The sequence below is a fragment of the Bos javanicus genome, chromosome 7 (genome assembly GCF_032452875.1).
Source record: "Bos javanicus breed banteng chromosome 7, ARS-OSU_banteng_1.0, whole genome shotgun sequence".
NCBI classification, from domain to species: Eukaryota; Metazoa; Chordata; class Mammalia; order Artiodactyla; family Bovidae; genus Bos; species Bos javanicus.
Window position 1 is genome coordinate 25,866,245 of NC_083874.1, and position 22,090 is coordinate 25,888,334.

Here is a 22,090-nt window from a genome sequence, read left to right on the forward strand (position 1 = left end):
GTCCTATAGATATCAGTTAGGTCTAACCGGTCTATTGTATCATTTAAAGTTTGTGTTTCCTTGTTAATTTTCTGTTTAGTTGATCTATCCATAGGTGTGAGTAGGGTATTAAGGTCTCCCACTATTATTGTGTTATTGTTAATTTCTCCTTTCATACTTGTTAGCATTTGTCTTACATACTGCGGTGCTCCTATGTTGGGTGCATATATATTTATAATTGTTATATCTTCTTCTTGGATTGATCCTTTGATCATTATGTAGTGATCTTCTTTGTCTCTTTTCACAGCCTTTGTGAAATAGACTTTTATTTCTATAAAAGTCTATGAAATAAACTTTTTAAAGTCTATTTTATCTGATATGAGTATTGCTACTCCTGCTTTCTTTTGGTCCCTATTTGCACAGAAAATCTTTTTCCAGCCCTTCACTTTCAGTCTGTATGTGTCCCCTGTTTTGAGGTGGGTCTCTTGTAGACAACATATGTAGGGGTCTTGTTTTTGTATCCATTCAGCCTGTCTTTGTCTTTTGGTTGGGGCATTCAACCCATTTACGTTTAAGGTAATTATTGATAAGTATGATCCCGTTGCCATTTACTTTATTGTTTTGGGTTTGAATTTATACACCCTTTTTGTGTTTCCTGTCTAGAGAATATCCTTTAGTATTTGTTGGAGAGCTGGTTTGGTGGTGCTGAATTCTCTCAGCTTTTGCTTGTCTGTAAAGCTTTTGATTTCTTCTTCATATTTGAATGAGATCCTTGCTGGGTATAATAATCTGGGCTGTAGGTTATTTTCTTTCAATATATGACAAACCCACAGCAAACATTACCCTCAATGGTGAAAAATTGAAAGCATTTCCTCTAAAGTCAGGAACAAGACAAGGGTGCCCACTTTCACCATTATTATTCAACATAGTTTTATAAGTTTTGTCCACAGTAATCAGAGCAGAAAAAGAAATAAAAGGAATCCAAATTGGAAAAGAAGAAGTAAAACTCTCACTGTTTGCAGATTACATGATCCTCTACATAGAAAACCTTAAAGACTCCACCAGAAAATTACTAGAACTAATCAATGAATACAGTAAAGTTGCTGCTGCTGCTAAGTCACTTCAGTTGTGTCCGACTCTGTGTGACCCCATAGACGGCAGCCCACCAGGCTCCCCCGTACCTGGGATTCTCCAGGCAAGAACACTGGAGTGGGTTGCCATTTCCTTCTCCAATGCATGAAAGAGAAAAGTGAAAGTGAAGTCGCTCAGTCGTGTCCGACCCTCAGCGACCCCATGGACTGCAGCCTTCCAGGCTCCTCTGTCCTTGGGATTTTCCAGGCAAGAGTACTGAAGTGGGGCAGGATATATAATTAACACAAAGAAATCCCTTGCATTCCTATACACTAATAATGAAAAAATAGAAAGAGAAATTAAGGAAACAATTCCATTCACCATTGCAACGAAAAGAATAAAATACATAGGAATATATCTACCTAAAGAAACTAAAGACCTATATATAGAAAACTATAAAACACTGGTGAAAGAAATCAAAGAGGACACTAATAGATGGAGAAATATACCGTGTTCATGGATTGGAAGAATCAACATAGTGAAAATGAGTATACTACCCAAAGCAATTTACAGATTCAATGCAATCCCTATCAAGCTACCAATGGTATTCTTCACAGAGCTAGAATAAATAATTTCACAATTTGTATGGAAATACAAAAAGCCTCGAATAGCCAAAGCAATCTTGAGAAAGAAGAATGGAACTGGAGGAATCAACCTGCCTGACTTCAGGCTCTACTACAAAGCCACAGTCATCAAGACAGTATGGTACTGGCACAAAGACAGAAATATAGATCAGTGGAACAAAATAGAAAGCCCAGAGATAAATCCACACACATATGGACACCTTATCTTTGACAAAGGAGGCAAGAATATACAATGGATTAAAGACAATCTCTTTAACAAGTGGTGCTGGGAAAACTGGTCAACCACTTGTAAAAGAATGAAACTAGAGTACTTTCTAACACCATACACAAAAATAAACTCAAAATGGATTAAAGATCTAAACGTAAGACCAGAAACTGTAAAACTCCTAGAGGAGAACATAGGCAAAACACTCTCCGACATACATCACAGCAGGATCCTCTATGACCCACCTCCCAGAATATTGGAAATCAAAGCAAAAATAAACAAATGGGATCTAATTAAACTTAAAAGCTTCTGCACAACAAAGGAAGCTATAAGCAAGGTGAAAAGACAGCCTTCAGAATGGGATAAAATAATAGCAAATGAAGCAACTGACAAATAACTAATCTCAAAAATATACAAGCAACTCCTACAGCTCAATTCCAGAAAAATAAATGACCCAATCAAAAAATGGGCCAAAGAACTAAATAGACATTTCTCCAAAGAAGACATACAGATGGCTAACAAACACATGAAAAGATGCTCAACATCACTCATTATTAGAGAAATGCAAATCAAAACCACTATGAGGTACCATTTCACGCCAGTCAGAATGGCTGCAATCCAAAAGTCTACAAGCAATAAATGCTGGAGAGGGTGTAGAGAGAAGGGAACCCTCTTACTCTATTGGTGGGAATGCAAACTAGTACAGCCACTATGGAGAACAGTGTGGAGATTCCTTAAAAAACTGGAAATAGAACTGCCTTATGATCCAGCAGTCCCACTGCTGGGCATACACACTGAGGAAACCTGAATTGAAAGAGACACGTGTACCCCAGTGTTCATCACAGCACTGTTTATAATAGCCAGGACATGGAAGCAACCTAGATGCCCATCAGCAGATGAATGGATAAGAAAGCTGTGGTACATATACACAATGGAGTATTACTCAGCCATTAAAAAGAATGCATCTGAATCAGTTCTAATGAGGTGGATGAAACTGGAGCCTATTATACAGAGTGAAGTAAGCCAGAAGGAAAAACACCAATACAGTATACTAACGCATATATATGGAATTTAGAAAGATGGTAATGATAACCCTGTATGTGAGACAGCAAAAGAGACACAGATGTATAGAACAGTCTTTTGGACTCTGTGGGAGAGGGAGAGGGTGGCATGATTTGGGAGAATGGCATTGAAATATGTATAATATCATATATGAAATGAGTCGCCAGTCCAGGTTTGATGCACGATACTGGATGCTTGGGGCTGGTGCACTGGGACGACCCAGAGGGATGGTATGGGGAGGGTGGAGGGAGGAGGGTTCAGGATGGGGAACCCATGTATACCTGTGGCAGATTCATTTTGATATATGGCAAAACCAATACAATATTGTAAAGTTAAATAAAATAAAATTTAAAAAAATAAAAAAGTAAAAATGGTGCACATCAAAAATCTTAAAAAAAAAAAGTAACATCTTAGAGGAAGTAGGAGGGGCTGTGAAGCCTTTGCCCAGTGGTGGCAGTAATAGGTTCTCTACCAGAATCTGACAGAGAAGTTGGGTGCAGTCTCCGAGACCGATTCTCTGACTCTCCTAGGCATCCTCTGAAATCCATTTTCTTCTGAATACTAACTGGAATGGGTTCTGTTCGTTTCAAGTGTGAATCTGACTGATTACTTGTTTGTTTGACTTTTAAGTAAGTGATTTAATTATCCTGAGCCTCTACTTCCTCCTCTCTAAAAAATGGAGGAAATGCTAACTTACTGAGGGCTGCCGTGGTGATTAAATGTGGTCATGTGGAAAAATGCTTAGCATAATGCTTGACCCATAGAGGGAAGTTGCTTTATTTATTTATTTATTTTTTTAATCATCTTTTTAAGCTCTAGATTTTATGTTTCTGTGGTATAGCTCCTGGGAACTTACAGCTAAGGAAAGAGCCTGAGCTCTTGACCATAAGGATCAGAAACTCTTAGTATTTGTGGTGGCATTGGCATTATGTAGCTGCATCTTCCCTGGTGGCTCAGCCGGTAAAGAATCTGCCTGCAACACAGGAGACTGCCTGCAATGCAGGAGACCTGGGTTGTGGGTTGCCATTTCCATTTCATTTCAACCACTTCAAGCCATTTCCTTCTCCAGGGATCTTCCTGACCCAGAGATTGAACCTTCATCTCCCACATCTCCTGCATTGTAGGCAGATTCTTTACCATTAAGCCACTGGGGAAGCCCTAGAGAAGATACAGTATTACAGTTTATTTACCTTTTTATTTAAAAACTTTAATGTGGCTACTAGAACATTTTAACTTAGATATTTGACTTTTAAATTATGTATTTCTATAAGACAATGCAGCTCTAAGTGGTGGAATCAATCATGTAAGTGAAACAGACTAAGCATCTTCAGATCATGACTTACGAGAGACAGGTGAATGTCCTCGGTCATGAATCAGTAAATGAAACACACACCTCTAAAGACAAAAAAGGAGACTCTCCTACAGGACAAGCTATATCACACAGAATTTTGCGACAGAACTTGGACTTTCCTACTTTGTTAAGGAAATGTGTGACACTATTCTGCCGTATTTTAAAACAATGATGTGCCAGAAGTTTTACTTGGTAACAGGTATATTTGCTATGTTTATTTATTTATTTTTTCCAACTTATTTTTTAATTTTATTTTATTTTTAAACTTTACAATATTGTATTGGTTTTGCCAAATATTGAAATGAATCCGCTATGCCTTTATTCTTCTGTCAATTATTTGAAAATAATTTTAAAAATGAAAAAAATTTAGATGAGTTTATATAATCCAGATGGTCAGTAATGATGATTATTTTCCTAGTATACTGAATGTTAAGAACTTGAGTAATTTGAAAGTTACCTTATGGGTACTAGGCTGTTTGCTTGTTTGTTTTTACCACAAAGCAGTTCTGAAATTGGACCATTCAGATCTCAGCATTACATGTTAAACAGTCACAAAGAAAGTTATTATGGGAGATTTTTATAGATTTTCAGAACATAATTGTCAGAAAAGAATGTAAAACACATTTGAAGGCAAAAGGCCAAATGCAGCTTTACTCAGAAGGAGAAAAATTAATAAGATTCAGAATATAGTTACCACCACGGACATAGATATTTCTATTTTAAGAAAGATTCCAAGTAGAAATGGCCCCTAGGGAAAGCAGACTGTTCTAGAATTTATAGCATTTTCCTTAGGCATTTGAGGCAGGCAAAACAGGGATTACTTTTTCCTAAAGAATGTTTCTGAACTGCATCTAATTTTAAAATATCTTACAATTTAATTTTCTTTTGCATTAACTATATGATTCAAGAACATTTTCTTCCCTAACTGAAAAATGTGACCAGCTATTCAATAACAAACACATGAGAATCATTCATGTATTGACTGACTGCCGTTGATAGGTAAGGTCCAGAGCTAAAGCCTGGAGATAAAGCTGAATTCATCAAATTTTCTACCCTCCAGGAGCTCATAATGTGAAAAAAGTTGAGAAAGGGAGGACAGATACTCAGATAAGTGGACTCCAATATTACAGAGATGAGAAAGGAGAAAGGAAAAAGACATGTATTGAGTGACATCACTGGGCCATGAATTTTCAATATTCTATGTCCCCCAAATTTAGATAATATAAAAGATATAAAAGTGAAAGTGAAAATCATCCAGAATTTTACCACCCAGAGGTTGCCACATGTTATTATGTACTGAAGGTGTGTGTTCCAGGTCCCATCAAATTCGTTATGTTGAAGCTCTATTAACAAGTGTAACAGAATTAGGACATGGGGCCTCTGGGAAGTCATTAGATTTCAATGAAGTCATCAAAGTGGTGTCCTTATGATGATCCCATAGTGCCCTTGTAAGACGAAATCAGAGAACTCTCTCTTTCTATTACCTTCTCTCCCTTCCTTCCCCCTTTCACCCATGTGAGGATATAGCAACGAGGCAACTATTTGCAAGCTAGTACCCAACCATGCTAGCACCCTCATCTCTGACTTTCCAGCCTCTAGGATTGTGAGAAATCAGTGTCTGTGTTTTAAGCCACCAGTCTGTGGTATTTTGTTATGGCAGCCTGAGCAGACTTAAACTTCGCATTTGGTGTATAATCTTCTAGGCTTGTGTGTGTGTGTGTACTTGAAGATGAATAGCATACAAAACATTCATAATGTACCATAATACATGGTTCAGTTCACTTCAGTCACTCAGTTGTGTCCAACTCTTTGCGACCCCATGAATCGCAGCACGCCAGGCCTCCCTGTCCATCACCATCTCCCGGAGTTCACTCAAACTCACGTCCATCGAGTCGGTGATGCCATCCAGCCATCTCATCCTTGTGGTTAAATTCTTATCATTTTCAGTTAATAGAATTTCATAGGTATCTATATTTGAATAAAAATCTCATTTCCCTCAAATTTTAGCTTTAAAAGCTATCATAACTTTGAACGTTCACAATAAATTTTACTATGTGCACAGGCAGTTTTCCCCACTATTCGTCAAACCTGTAATAAGCATATATGTGCATCTTTGTGACCTTGTTTTTCTAATAGTATAAAGGGAAGAAGTGGTTACTGGATTTTAAAGATTATATTCTTGACACATATTTAAGATTACATCCTCCCACCCGTGACATGAGAATCAAACTTTTCTTACACCCTTGACAATAATAATATTTTCAATACTTTCTATGTCTGTCAAACTTATAGGTAAACATGATATCTAAATTCAAATGTTTTTATTTCTTTGTCTCCATTTGGATATCTTATTGGGTATTTGTATGTCTTCTTATAAATTGGAAATTTTGTTCTTTGTCCATTTTCAATTTAAGGGCTAATCTTTTCCTCATTGATTTATATGAGACCTTAATATATGAAGGATATTATATTGTAATAGATGCTACAAATATGTACTAATACTTATTTTGAATATTTATAAATACTTCTTATATGGGTTAAAATAGTGGTGTACTTTCTTATGAGATATAGAATTTCTGGAGACTCAATTATCTTTTCATCTTTATGCATTAATGCATAACTTTGTTTGAGGGGAGAGTGAAGTTTTTGCAGAAGCAAAATCTAATCAAAACTTGGAGAAACATTCCATTTCTCTGAACCTCATTAAGTACAGATAATACATCACTTTGATTCAAATTATTAGACATATTTTGAAATAACTGATTCACTCTGATACCTTACCTAAATTAAACAGCTCAGCTATTGACATGATGACCTGGAGCTATTATTCCCAGCAGAAAATTTCAGTTTACAAAACCATCAAAATAAATTAAGCTGATGTTATCCAACCTGCCTGATGAGACTGAGGGCAGCCAGAGGCCAGACTTTATCCCTGAGAGCCTGCATCCTTGTGCTTCTCATCCCCAGTCACCCTACTCTCTGCCAACTTCTCTCCAAGCATCCAAAGTCTGACTTGAACCCTTCAGGGGATAGTCTCTCTCAAGGAAATCTAGAAGTTTGGGAAAGTATTTTTCTTCAGATGACAGCAGTTGAAGTGTGCTCTCATAGTCAGACTGATTGATTCCGTGGTCCCCAAAGCACATTTTTCCCTTGCCCTGTCTTCTTCTGATCTGAACATTCAGCTTTCAGAAAATGAGCAAATTATACATGAAACTTGGGCTTTCTAGGTGGCACAGTGGTAAAGAATTTGCCTGCAGGAGACACAAGAGACATGGGTTCTATCCCTGGGTGAGGAGGATCCCCTAGAGGAAGAAATTGCAACCCACTCCAGTATTCTTGCCTGGAAAATTCCATTGACTGAGGAGCCTGGCGGGCTACAGTCCATGGGGTCACAAAGGGTCAGACACGATTGAGGACACATACATGAAACTTGAGTTTATCCAGAATATTTATTCAGAGTAACCCTTAAATTCAACTAATATATTTAACCTTTATATAGTCATATATATATATATATATATATATATATATATATATATATAACTTCTTTCCCCTTTCTACATTTCAAAACTTCCTGTTGTGTGTATACACGTACTTCTTAACATTTCCACTTTCACAGGAAAAAAAAAAAAGTCAGCACAAAGTACCAAGTTTTTTCTTCCCAAAATAATGCCTGTTGTTTGGAATTTTTTGCCATTTGAAGAAGCCAAATAGAGAAAAAAAATGTCATGGGCATTTGATGAAACAAATTTGCAGACACTCAAATACTTCAGTTTACAGAGGTCCTTTGCTCCACTGATGCTTCTTGGGGACATTCTGGAAAACAGTCTATCTGTAAACAATCTGTTTCAGGGCCACGTGTTGGCTAAATTTCTTTGCCTGTTGACATTTTTTAAAAGGAACAATTTGCATGTGAAAACAGGACCTTTTGTTTCTTATACATTTACTCTGTTAGAAAAATTAAAAACAAAATAGGTCATCTTGCCTAACTGCTTATGAAGGAGCATTTTGTAAAGGAAACTTCCTAGTTCTTTGGCCAATCTTATTTTAAACTACTCTTTTTTAACTCTCTATTAACTCTTAAGTTGGATAGAACTTATTATTAAAATGAAAAGTTCTGGAGGTAACATTTTATTTTGTATCTAACTATAGTATTTCCTTTCTTAGGTTTAATTATTTTCTTATTTATGTCTAGCTTTATATTGCTGTAATTTTGTTTGTGTGTTTTTGGCTGCATCAGTTCTTAGTTATGGCATGCAGGCTCTTCTTTTTGGTGCACGGGCTTCTCTAGGCATGCGGGTTCAGTAGTTGTGGCTCCTGGGCTTAGTTGCCCCACACCATGTGAGACCTTAGTTCCCCTACCGGGGACTGAACTCATGTCTCCTGCATTGGAAGGCAGATTCTTAACCACTGGACCACCAGAGAGATCCCCAGTATTGCTATAATTTTTGTCTACCAAAATATTTCTGAAAATTCTTCTAGCACATGATATGATTTCACTTGCCCAGTCCTGGAGTTGTTTCTGGCCATGTGACTTCTCTGGCTAATGAAGAAGGGGGAGACGTTTCTGGCCATGTGACTTCTCTGGCTAATGAAGAAGGGGGAGACACGGTGTGTCTGCACTTCCAGGCTGAGCACTCTCTGCACACTCCTCCCAACGCCGCCTGCCTGGATCGCAGGAGGGCGCTCCCAGGCAAGGCTCCCATCCAGAGGCCCCTCAGTAACAACGATCAACAGTGTCCCTCTGCCTCCCAGTGTGGATGGCTATTGTGAAGAAGAAATGAATCATTCAGATAAATATAATATGAAGATAAGCCATTAGCCAATTGCAGCTAATTTCCTTCCAAAACTTTAATGAAGTTTTGATATTTCTTGATAGTAGCCAAAGGAAAAAGAAATATATTTCTCACCAATGTTGCCATCACTACCACCTCTCTATGTACTGTTTGACCTGAACTCTCTGCTGAAGTTGTTGCCTGTAGAATCCAGGTTACTAAACTAGCTGAACTTTGAGATAATTATATAGGGACAACAGTGGGATAGGAGCAGGAAAGCCTGACCTGGATCAGCACCTCATTTCTTGCAAGATACCGATATAAAAATGAGGCATGAGAGGTTGAACAGTGTGTAGAAACTCAGACTAACATCTCGTGTTCCAGCATCTGGGGAGCTAACATTACCCATCCAGATATAGTCATGTTGGTAATATTAGATACTATCTAGATGAACTAGCAGATGTCTCTGGAAATAAAGTTTTGATTTCTATACTATTCATGTTCTATTATGGCGGGAAAAAGCCAACTGTTAGTTTGAAACCATGAAACTTACCATGCTTTTAAAAGTGTATTTCCTTTTGGCTGTGGTTGGGTCTTTGCTGCTGTGCAGGCTTTTTTCTGGTTGCGGCAATGGGCGGCTACTCTCTGGTTGCAGTGCACGGGCTTCTCATTGCAGTGACTTTTCTTGTGGAATACAGACTCTAGGGCATATGGGCTCAGTAGCTGTGGCTCCCGGGCTCTAGAGCACAGGCTCAGTAGTTGTGGCACACCAGCTTTAGTTGCTCCGAGGTGTGTGAGATCTTCCCTGATTAGGAATCAAACCCATATGTCCTGCATTGACAGGTGGATCCTTCACCACTAAGCCACCAGAGAAGCTCTACCATGCTTTATTAAATGTTTTACTTCCTTAAAGTTTGCAGATTTTCATTAAATCTCTCACATCAAGAAAGATTTGTCTGACGGATGATCAAAGTTACAGAGACAGTTTCTATTCATATCTTTTGTCTTGCCCTCAGTTACAGCACAATGGCTGCTTTGCATTTCTTGTGAATTTCCATTCGCAAAACCTCATTCATTCAGTTAGACTTATTCTGGTTGTGTTATTCTATGGGGTTAGAGTTCCAGGGTTACAGACTCTCAGAGATTTGGCTACAGAGGGCTTATTGGAGATGGCTCTTATAAGCAACACCTATAACAGAAGAAAAGAAGCAGAAATGCAACAGCGGCCTGAGCTGATTCCATTAGCGAGTTGGCCCGGCCCTTCAGGATTGCCCTCAAAAAAAGGGACCCAGGTCTTGCAGCCCTGCATCAACTAATCACTGGATGCAGGTTGACCCATGAATGGGGAGGACTTTGGAGCAATGGAGTGCCTTCCTCCAAGTAAGATTCCTGGTGATAGGCTCAGCTGCTGGTCGTCTCAGGCAAAATTAGCTCAAAGTAAATCATAGATCTAAATGTGAAACCTAAAACGATAAACCTTCTGGTAGAAAAAAGAAAATATTTGTGACCTTGGGCAAAGATTTCTTAAATCAGATAGCAAAAGCATGATCCATGACAGTACAAATTGATAGATTAGACTTCATCAAAATTAATAACTTCTGCTCTTCTAAAGACACTGCTAAGAGAATGAAAAGACTAACCATAGACTGAAGAAAACACCTGCAAAACACACATCTGAAAAATTATATGTATCTAGAACATATAAAGAACTTTCAAAACCCAATGATAAGAAACAAACAACTTAAAAATTTGTGTTGAACAAAACATTTCAATAGATATGTCACCAAATGAGATAGAAGGGTGGCAAATAGATGAAAAGGTGCTCAAACACCATTAGTTATTAAGGAAACGAACATTAAAACAACAATGAGATACCACCTCACCTATTAGAATGGCTAAACTTAAAAGGCTGATCTTACCAGAATCAGAGAGAATATGAATAAACTAAAACTTCCATGCACTGCTAGTGGGAATGTTAAATGATACTACAAATTTGGAAAATAGTTTGAGAGTTGTTAAGAAAGTTAAAAATACAGATTACCATGTGATTCAACCATTTCACTCTTAGGGATTTACCCAAGAGGAAAGAAAGCATATGTCCATACCAAGATTTGTCCATGAACATTTATAGCAGCTTTATTTGTAAAAAGTCAAAAGCTGGAAATAATCTAAGTGCCAGTCAGTGGGTGAAGGCATGAGCGAACTGGTGCATTCAGTGCAGTGGAATACTATTTAGCAATAAAAATTAATTATTAATGCACACTAAAATGTGGATGAAGTTCAAGACAATTTTGCTGAGTGAAAAAAGTCAGTAAAAAGTTGCATATTGTATGACTTTATTTGTATAAAGCTCAAGGAAATGAAAACAATACATAACGACATGAAACGCACTTCCTTGGAAATAAGGTGGGAAGGAATGAGTAGGAGGGATCACAAAGAAGCACGAGAAAGCTCTGGGAGTGATGGAAAGATCATTATCTTGACTGTGATGGTGGTTTCACGTGTGTATACATATGTTAAAACTCATCAACTTGTACACATTATATTTGTCAAGTTTGCTTAAGGAAAAAAGAGAAAGGAAGAAAGAAGAAAGAAAAAATAAAAGGAAAAGAAAGGAAACAAAAATCTAAAACAGTTCTGAGATATCATTTCTTACATATTAGAGTGGTAAAATAACCTATTATAACAGCAACAAGTCTTTATATTTAAATATACATAGAAATGCAATTCTATATTGATCTCATCTCAAGATAAGTAAGAATGTCTCCTTTAAATCATTTAAAATGTTCATTTAAAATACAAGCAGTATTTAACAACTGTAATTCATTAGTGATTTGAAAGTTTGCTTGTCAAAGGGAAGAATCTTTTGAAAGCTATTTCAGAATGCTAAAATTTAGAAATATCAGAAATGTGACCAAATATATGCTTCCTGCAAAATAATGCTATGTTATACCTAGTACTAGAAGAATAGAAGTTATACAATTTGACACAATTTAAGGCATTCTTATCTTTCCCGGTTTGTCAAATGTAGTATTTTAAAAGCTAATTTAAGCTTTTTTTTTATAAAGTTGACTTCCTATATAGTGTACTATGAACTTGACCTTATGAATTAAAAAATTTTACAATGCTTTAATATTTTTGGCTCTTAATAATTCTTTAATGAAGTCATCACTGAATTACAATTTGAACCCTAAATGGCTTATGAGGTTTTATAATAAACCTAGTTTTGTAAAATGAGTGAAAAAGTTCATACATATTCTAGCATTAATGAATTCACAGCCACACTCTCATTTTTGGATGTGCCACTCCACATAACCAAAAGTCATGTGATGTTTTTACATTGTTCGTTTCTATGTGTCACAGTTTTCAGGAATAGTTCACAGGGAGAAACCCTGAGTCAGGTATCTGGTTCAGGTCACGCCTCCTTGCAATAGGACTTTTATCTCCTAAACAATTTTAAATGAGATGATTTATAAGCACTAGCTGTTCTTTGTCAGAGGATGTTAAAATGGAGCAAAGGCAACAGCTCAAATAACATTCTAATATGGCCCAGATAAACAGGGGTGACCTGGCACCTGCAAAGTGGATCTACGTAAATTCTCACTGGATTATACCATAATGTTCTTGCTCTGCAGTTAACATATGACTCATCGATCACTTAACAGCTGGACTCTCCCTCAATCTCCTTGACTCTAAATTTCTTAATTTCTAAGGTGATAATAACAATATTCATGGAGGAGGAAGAGAAGAAAAGTACAATCGTGATGATTCTAAAAAAAACCACCCCCATCTGCTGCTGTAACAGTTCAGAGAGACAGCCATCTGTCAGTCACCTAGGGCTTTGCCTGGAACTCAGTCCAGTCGTTCTGTTTCAGGTGGTATTGACTGAATGCCGTTTTGGTAACACAAACTTTCTTTTAGGGGCATAGAGATGCATGGGTCTTCCTACGTGGTGCTAGTGGTAAAGAAACTGCAGGAAACATAAGAGACAAGGGTTCGATCCCTAGGTTTGGAAGATCCCCTGAAGGAGGGCGTGGCAACCCACTCCAGAATTCTTGCCTGGAGAATCCCTCAGACAGAGGAGCCTGGTGGGCTACGGTCCATAGGGTCGCACAGAGTCAGATATGACTGAAGCCACTTAGCTGCAGAGATGAATAAAGACTCTAAGAATGTACAGTTTACCAGGAAAGTCAAGATGTTAAAGTACTGTTCAGAGGCCACATGCCACAAAGGGAGAGTGTGTTTCATTCTGCTTTGGTGCTTGAGATGCCTTCACAGAATTAAAGACGTTTTTATCCTTCATCCGTGTGTTCTCTATCAAAGCTAACCACAACTATTCAAAAGAGGCATCTGAGACCCACCTACAATTTGGTTCCTTGTAGTACAGAGCAGAATCTGGTCTGTTAAATAATCATCCTTTGAGTTCCAAGATTTGAAGGGGATTGTGCATTGAGGCGGCAGCACTAATTGTGACCATCCTATGGCCTTCAAGTCTCTAATCCTAACTGCCACCTCAAGCTAAATGTATTCTTTTAGAAATGTAAAAATTCAGTAACTAAAGTAGAAGCAGTTACTTCAAGCCCCCAGGGCTCTCAACTCTGTGAAATGTAAATTGAAAGAAGATAGATTCTGAACTCCTGGAAGCTAATTGGGAGCCCTAGGCAGAAATCCTAAATGTAGTAATTGGCACCTTGCCCTTTTCAGTGTCTTAGACAGCCAGTGAGAGGGTCACCTCTAGGGTGTTAACTGATTAGCATTGATAGAGAAAAGGCAGCCAACAGAGATTGGTAGGCTGAAGCTCCCGTTTCCAAAACTCCAATTTAACTACTAGCTCAAGGGTTACAACTAACCAGAGGAAAAATGTTTTCATATAGTGCCAGTGGGGGACACTCTTCCTTTGGACAATAAGACCGTAAATAACTCTACTACATAAGTTAAAAACTCACTGAAGAATCGTAATAGAATATTCAGTGATAACTAGAGGTAGAAAAATTCTTCATTAAAATCATATTCTAATCTAAGTTAGTTTCCCTTTGACTTCTATTTCTTCATCAAAAACCCACCTCCTAAAAATTTCTGTGGGTTTGAGACATACGTCCAGTCTGTCTGAAAAGTGAAAGTGAAAGTGAAGTCGCTCAGTCGTGTCCGACTCTTTGCGACCCCATGGACAGTAACCTACCAGGCTCCGTGGTCCATGGGATTTTCCAGGCAGGAATGCTGGAGTGGGCTACCATTTCCTTCTCCAGGGGATCTTCCCAACCCAGGGATGGAACCTGGGTCTCCTGAGTTGCAGACAGACTCTTTTCTATCTGAGCCACTAGGGAATCCCCAGAATAAATGAATTCTTAGATGTTAACACTGAACAAAAGTAATTGTGTGGAAGTAAGGTTCTGAATATGTACCTCACTAGATCAAATGTTCTTAGCTGCTGATGATGGCGGGGTGGGGGCGGTCATGAGTAGAAAAAGAATGCTGAATCCAGAAAGAAATAGAGAAACCAAAGGGCAAGGTCCCACGGTGCACAGAGTAGTCTGTTTGAAATGAATCTATTCCTAACAGCTATACCACTGTACACTTGCAGATAGTTTCCCAACCATTGTCATATCCCAAACATCTTATATCAAATAGACTATTAAAGTCTCATCATCCTCATTCTACAGATGAAAAACAAGGCTTGGAGAGTTTAAGTGACTTGGGGCATTACAGCCTAATTCCTAGTCCTGCAATCTTTCTTCTCTACCACACTGCCTTTACATTAGAGCTGGAAATGTTGTTCCAGAAATGTCTGTGGGTAAAGTCTAGTGGATCCTTACTAAAACTGAGCCAAGGGTGTACAGATCGCTGATTCTTTTTCTTTTTTAAGGGAAATCCTCAAACTTGCATAAAAATAGAAAGCTAGTATAATGAGTCTCCATGAACTCATCACAGCTATAATACCGACCTACCCAATTGTCACCTGAGGCCTCTGTAGGGACTAGTTGAGGCTTAGGTAGAAAGGACCCAGCTGCCCCAGAATGACTTGAAGGGGAATGAACTGAGAATATTGGGAAGAGACTGTGATTTAAACCCAAACAAACCAAGTAAGATGAGTTACCCAATCTGTTTCGTGTCTAAATTCCAGAGTTTCCTCATATACAAGCAAATACTTTGAAGTAACCCAGGATGTCTATGCTTGTGCAGGACCCCAGAGAGCAGTGTGAGATCACAAGGAAAAACGTGATCACAGCCACTGCATACCAACTTCCCTCCTCCCCAGCAGCATCCTCTCATTGATACCCTGCCCACTTTAACACATTCTACTTGAAAAAGTACATGTTTTATTTTTTAAAATGTGTACTAGTAAAATATGAAAGAGAAACTCTGTTAGAAAAAATCTCTACATTAATTAAAGAAGTTACAGTTTCATGAACTGTAATGCTTTTAAAAGAGAAACTCATGAAAACCTCTTTTCTTACCGGTATTGTGTTTCTTTGTTGTGTATTTGACGCTGAATTTCCAGACGTGGTGCTGAAATAAAGTAAGAGTTCAGAATTCCAAAATTTTCTCTCAGACATGAACACACTCATACACACACATACACACCCCACATCTAATAGATCTTTATGCTGTAACATTGAAGATGTATCTTTTAAAGTATTTCCTCCCAATGTCATTTTCTGAACATTTTTAAAGGAAGTCAAAAGTAGGGAATGTAAACTTTACTTGAAGAAGATAAAATAGCCTTTAAAGGTCCTCTTGAGAATAAGCAGTCTGAACAGTACAATCTGTTCTGAAAACCTGCAAAATATCTTATTTCAACTAAAAAAAAAAAAAAGAGAGGAAAAACATAACCTATGAAACAGCAGACTTTGAGAATTCTTTGTCTCCTACACTGCTTCTCAATCAATTTCTCTTTGTCTGCTGGATTATTTCCAATAGTTTACAAACATGCTGTTATTTAGTGCATCTTGAGCCCTCTTAACCCTTTAGTTTCTGCTTGATTACTCTGATCCCCATTAGAGCAAAACTATATTGTCACTGTCTCTAATTCCTTTCTTCCTATTTTTTGTTAAAAACACTCCATTCGGACTCTTACAACTATCATTCCACAGAAATTGCACTTACTGAATTCACTAGTGAGTCCACATTACTATAACCAGTGGTCATGTGTCACAGTTCATCTTAACAACTTTTGACATGATTCAAGACTCCCTCCTTGAAATGCATTCTTCACTTGGCTCCCAGGACATCCTAAGGTCCCAGACTTTCTTCCCATTCCATCTGCTGTTCCTTTTCAGTCTCCTTTGATGTTTGTTTCTTCTTTCTCTCAACTCTCTACATTGGCCTGTTCTCTTCTCTACTCACATTCACTCCCTTGGTGAGCTGCCCCAGCTTCGGGGATTTAAATATTATTAATATGCTGGGGCTTCCCTGATGGCTCAGACAGTAAAAGAATCTGCTTGCAATGTAGGAGACCTGGATTCAACCCCTGGGTCAGGAAGATCCCCTGGAGAAGGGAATGGCAACCCACTCCAATATTCTTGCCTGGAGAAACCATGGACAGAGGAGCCTAGCAAACTACAGCCCATGGGGTCGCAAAAAGTTGGGCATGACTGAGCAACTAACACAATATGCTGACCACTCCCCAATACATTTTTCCAGTGCAGACATCTCCCTTGAAATCCAGATTCATTCATTCGATTGCTTTCTTGACATCTCCACCAGGATGTCTAATAGACATCTCACTTTCAACATTTCTAAAACCTAACTCCTAATTCCTATTCCCAAATCTGCTCTACTTGCAGTCTTCTCCATCTCAGTTGATGATGACATTATCTTTCCAGTTGCTCAGGCCAAAACCTTGACTTTTCTTTTTGTCATGGAAACCAAATCCAACCCAACAGGAAATTTGGGGATCTACCGTCATAATATATCCGGTACCTGGCCAGTTTTCACCATCTTAATTGCTAACAACCTGGTTTAAACCTCAAGCCACATCAGATCTTACCTGGACTGTTGCATTAACCTCCTAAATAGCTCTCTCTGGTTTCCCTTTTGCCCCCTACCTTCAGTTTTCAATACACATCAACTGTAAAAATATTATTTCACTCCTCTGCTAAAAACAAACAAAAATCTCCAATAAATGATTCCATTTCACTTAGAATAAAAGCCGAAGGCCATGTAATGACCTACAAACTCCTAAAGATGTCTTTGCCATTCAACCTTTCCACATACTGTAGGATTCCATTCCATTCCCTTCTCCTCCCAAACACACCCCCCTCCCCTTTACCTGTCTGAATTCATCACATATTCCTCTGCTCAACTCCCTTTTGAGTCACACTGGCTTTCTTATTGTTCGTCCATTACTTATGCCAGGAAGTTTTCATCTATACTTGTCCACCGGGCTTTTTACTAATTCCTTCTTTTCTTTGCTCAAATATCCCTTTCTCAGGCAAGCCTACCACATGCACTTCATTTAGAATTAAGCTCCTCACTCCTCTGTCCATCCAAATTACCGTGATTGATTTTTCTCTGCAGTTTACCACCTTCTAACACTTTATGTACTTGCATGTTTATTATATCCATTGTGTTTCCTCTCAACTGAACATACAAATTCCTTAAAGATAGGGAATTTTTTGTGCTGTTATTTTGTTACTCTATCCCTAACATCTTCAAGAGGGCTAGGATGGTCAGTAAAAACTTGTTGAACGAATAAATGAATGGTTGAGTTAATAAACCTCCAATCTTAATAAGTCATTCTGTTGTTACCAGCCAGCAAGCCTTATTTTACAATACTGGGGCACTTTTATTATTTTCTATCTTACTATCTCCCTAATGAGTGTGTTATTTTATTCCCATATTTCTGTGCATATCTCTTACTTTAAAAAGTCAAACCATTTAAAATGTTCACAGAGTAATCAGTGACTATTGAACAAAATTAATTAAATTCCCACTTAGTGAAGGACACACTGGGGTTCTGAGAGATATAATTGTTTTTCTTGCATCATACCTAAATCAGCTTTCTACTTGACAGTACCTCTTTATCATGAAATGGAAAACACGCTTTTGATCATCACAGTTGCTGGGCAAAACAGCAAACCATTTGAAGGACCTTAATAAGCTGGCCTTTTAACTAATTTTACTTTCTATCAATCTATCTCGCAAAAACTGATATTTTTGCCAAACTTGATTTTTACTACCCTGTAGTTCCAGGGCATGTGTTTATCTTTTTCTTAGATTGTTTCCTCATGCTCTCATCTCTGTTTGTTAAAATCATACCTATTCTTCATGACAATGAAAGGTAAAAGTGTTAGTTGCTCAGTCGTGTCTGACTCTTCGCGACCCCAGAGACGGTAGCCCTCCAGGCTCCTCTGTCCATGGGATTCTCCAGGCAAGAACACTGGAGTATGTTGTCATTCTCATTCCTCATACCACAGGTCAAATGCTGCTCCCTGCCCACCTCCCCCACCCTCAAGCCTCTTTAGTTCTACTGGTCAGAACCATTTCTTGGCTCTGTGTCCACAAGCAGATTTTGGATGTCTGTCTTTTATAATTTTTATTTCATTTCATGATGTTGTACAGCTATTTGTCTACCTTTATTTTTGCATTTCTCAATGACACCTCCCAGAAGACAAGGACTGTGCTTAATCAAGAAATTAATATTCAATCACTGAAGGAAGCCAAACCAAAAAAAAAAAAAACTGAGTCCAATACATGTGCATATTCAGATGTGACACAGATATACAAGAAAAAGTACTGTTTGAAGCTAATTTCTTTTAGTAATGCCTGAAACAAAACTACTGGTTTAAAAGGCAGATTTGGCTGCCTGACAGTAATATTTAAAGGTCATGAGTCATGGCCTCAGGGTAACCATAGTAACTTAGCATACACAGGACAAGTCATATTGTCCCATAATTAAGGGAACAAAAGCTTTAGAAAGCCTATTAGCCTGGAGAGAAAACAAATTAGAATTAACAAATATATTTATGAAGCTTGTTTTATTGCAGTGATTTCTTACTTCAGGGTTCATAGAAGAGCTGAAAAAACATCTTCAAATTTCTTTTGGCAGGAAGTAATAATATGACATATAGGCCTTATAGTTGCTTTTTCCAGTACTTAATAAGGACATAAATATTTCATTCCTTTCAGTGGAAAAAAGTCTCTATATCTGTTCTCCCAAGTTTTTACCTCCTTTTTTTCACCAATTGGTCCAAGTGGATAAATATTTTAATAAAATTCGTTTGGAAATACACCTATTGAGCACCTTGTCTCTTCTAGGAGAGGATAAAGAGCTTTGTTTCATTCCCTAGGTTAATTGCATCCAGCGCCTAACCATCCCTGGCTTAGACAACACAGGTGCAAGTTCCCATTTGGTTTCAACTATATACACTGTGAAGTAGGTCTGTCTCAAGGGCCTGGGAAGAGGAGGGGAGAGAAATTAAGGCAAGCAGATACATGGGGCCAGTTCGTTCCTGCTTAGAAGTGAAAGAGCTGAATTGCACCATTCTAAAAGGGAAGAAATATCAATAACCTCAGATATGCAGATGACACCACCCTTATGGCAGAAAGTGAAGAGGAACTAAAAAGTCTCTTGATGAAGGTGAAAGAGGAGAGTGAAAAAGTTGGCTTAAAGCTCAACATTCAGAAAACTAAGATCATGGCATCTGGTCTCAACACTTCATGGGAAATAGATGGGGAAACAGTAGAAACAGTGTCAGACTTTATTTTGGGGGGCTCCAAAATCACTGTAGATGGTGATTGCAGCCAGGAAATTAAAAGACGCTTACTCCTTGGAAGAAAAGTTATGACCAAACTAGATAGCATATTGAAAAGCAGAGACATTACTTTGCCAAAAAGGTCCATCTAGTCAAGCCTATGGTTTTTCCTATGGTCATGTATGGATGTGAGAGTTGGACTGTGAAGAAAGCTGAGCACCGAAGAATTGATGCTTTTGAACTGTGGTGTTGGAGAAGACTCTTGAGAGTCCCTTGGACTGCAAGGAGGTCCAGCCAGTCCATTCTGAAGGAGATCAGTCCTGTGTGTTTTTTGGAAGGACTGATGCTAAAGCTGAAACTCCAATACTTTGGCCACCTCAAGAGTTGACTCATTGGAAAAGACTCTGCTGCTGGGAGGGATTGGGGGCAGGAGGAGAAGGGGACGACAGAGGATGAGATGGCTGGATGGTATCACCGACTCGATGCACATGAGTTTGAGTGAACTCCGGGAGATGGTGATGGACAGGGAGGCCTGGCGTGCCGTGATTCATGGGGTCGCAAAGAGTCAGACACAACTGAGTGACTGAACTGAACTGAACTGAAAGGTGAAGTGGAGTTTCATGGTCATCCACTGTCTCCTTCATCAGAGCCATGCTCCATGCTTGCACAGAAGACTCTGTTCCATATACCAAAAAAAACAGGCATACCATTGATGATTTACAGTGAGAGCAAAGCCCGTCTTTCCACTTGACTTCCCTTCTGATGGTACCCTGGGCTGTTCCTTTCAAAGTTGTTGTTTTTATCACAGGCCATTTTTCCTCCATTTGGTAACATTGCATACACCTCTCCAAATGTCAGCACATTGACATGTCATCTCTAAATGTGCCATGTTCAGAGAAATGAAAACAAGTGTTTGCTAGATTTTTATTTTCTTTAACAGAAACTACCTTCAAAAAATTTCCTTCCCCCAAAAGATTGTCAGTCTTTTGAGAGTCACGGACTCCTCTGCACGTAGAAATGTTTCTCACAAACAGGAGAATTTGTGAATTTCTCATTTCATTTATGGATCATAGACATAGGTTAAAAGGAAATAAAAGCAAGGCTCACACATTTCATGTTGAAGAAGGAAATGGCAACCCACTCCAGTATTCTTGCCTGAAAATTTCCATAGGAGGGCTGTAGTCCAAGGGATTGCAAAGACTCAGATACAACTGAGCAAGTAAGCACACATTTCATGTAATGAAATACATTTTAAATCTTAATAAATCAGGACTAGAGTTACATGTGTGCATATCACAAGGACGTCATTTTCTAGGATATAGCTCTTTCTACAGAAAAGTTCTGGTCATCTCTCTTACAAGGTTTAAAAGAAAATTCTAAGTGGAAGGTATATCTACATTTTAAGGGGAAAGAAACATGGTGTCAACATGCATATTTCCTAATGATTAACTATAGATCGATTGTAGCAGGGAACCATACTTCGATATTTATAGCCAGAGTTGGTTTGGATTTCTGTTTGAGTATGGTTGGAATGACCTAACTTCTTTTGTGTATATCTCTTGGCAAGGGAGCAGTAAAGATGACATTTCATTCCAGTGATTCTAAAAACGGGCTACCTCAACTTCCCCTTCTCACACCAGTATAATGGTTGGGGTGAGTGTGTGATTTTGGGAAGAACGAGTGAGGAACATTTTATTCATTCAGCAAATATTTACCTAACACCTTCTGCATATCAGACCCTGCCCTGTGATCTGAGAAGGCATCCATGTTCAAAGAAAGGGATCATTCTCCAGGAAAGGAGAAAAAGTCTATCTGATGTTTTTCCCCAGACATGAAGGAAAGGTTTTCTTTGAAGCACCAAGTGAAGGCTACTTTATCTATAAATTCCCATGAATTCTTTTGGAATGGGAGTAGTTAGGGACTCACCTGCTTCTCCCTGGGGTTTCACACCCTGGGGCCACAGATGTCCTGCTGTAACATTCTCCCATCTCAAATCGGGCCCCCTGAGGTACCCTGTCCGTGAGACAGACGTCAACTATCCCCATTCCTTAGACATTTAGAATCCCTGTTACTACTCTGCTGTCCCCGTTACTAGGCAACCACAATGGCTGAGGAAAGGACCGTTAGCTTCCCAGAGAAAAAGTTTCAATTACAAAGCCACAGTAACCTCTAAAAACATCTCACAAATCAGATCCAGGCAGGAGTGTAGATGAAAATCACTATGTATTCATCATTTCTGGAAAATGCACTCAAAGTGGGCCACAAGCAATGATTTTTGTGCTCAAACCATGACATGTTTACCTTCAGAG

General features: G+C 38.5%; 1 protein-coding gene and 1 long non-coding RNA gene across 6 annotated transcripts in view; one reads left to right on the forward strand and one right to left on the reverse strand.

Moving 5' to 3' along the window:
- The window catches only part of CCDC192 (coiled-coil domain containing 192), a 222,190-nt gene that overhangs the window by 197,124 nt on the left and 2,976 nt on the right, over window positions 1-22,090 (reverse strand). The window contains exons 1-2 of one of the 5 annotated variants that reach the window (XM_061422910.1): window positions 21,708-21,897; window positions 15,543-15,594 (exon numbers count right to left, since the gene is read on the reverse strand). In XM_061422910.1, coding sequence (XP_061278894.1) covers window positions 15,543-15,594; window positions 21,708-21,826 — 171 coding nt within the window. In that variant the 5' untranslated portion in view covers window positions 21,827-21,897. Of the gene's footprint in view, window positions 1-15,542; window positions 15,595-21,707; window positions 21,898-22,090 lie in introns of those variants that run through there. The other 4 variants (XM_061422908.1, XM_061422907.1, XM_061422911.1 and 1 more) reach the window with 4 other exon arrangements.
- The window catches only part of LOC133250984 (uncharacterized), a 301,920-nt gene that overhangs the window by 74,531 nt on the left and 205,299 nt on the right, over window positions 1-22,090 (forward strand). The gene's annotated exons all lie outside the window — the stretch shown is intronic.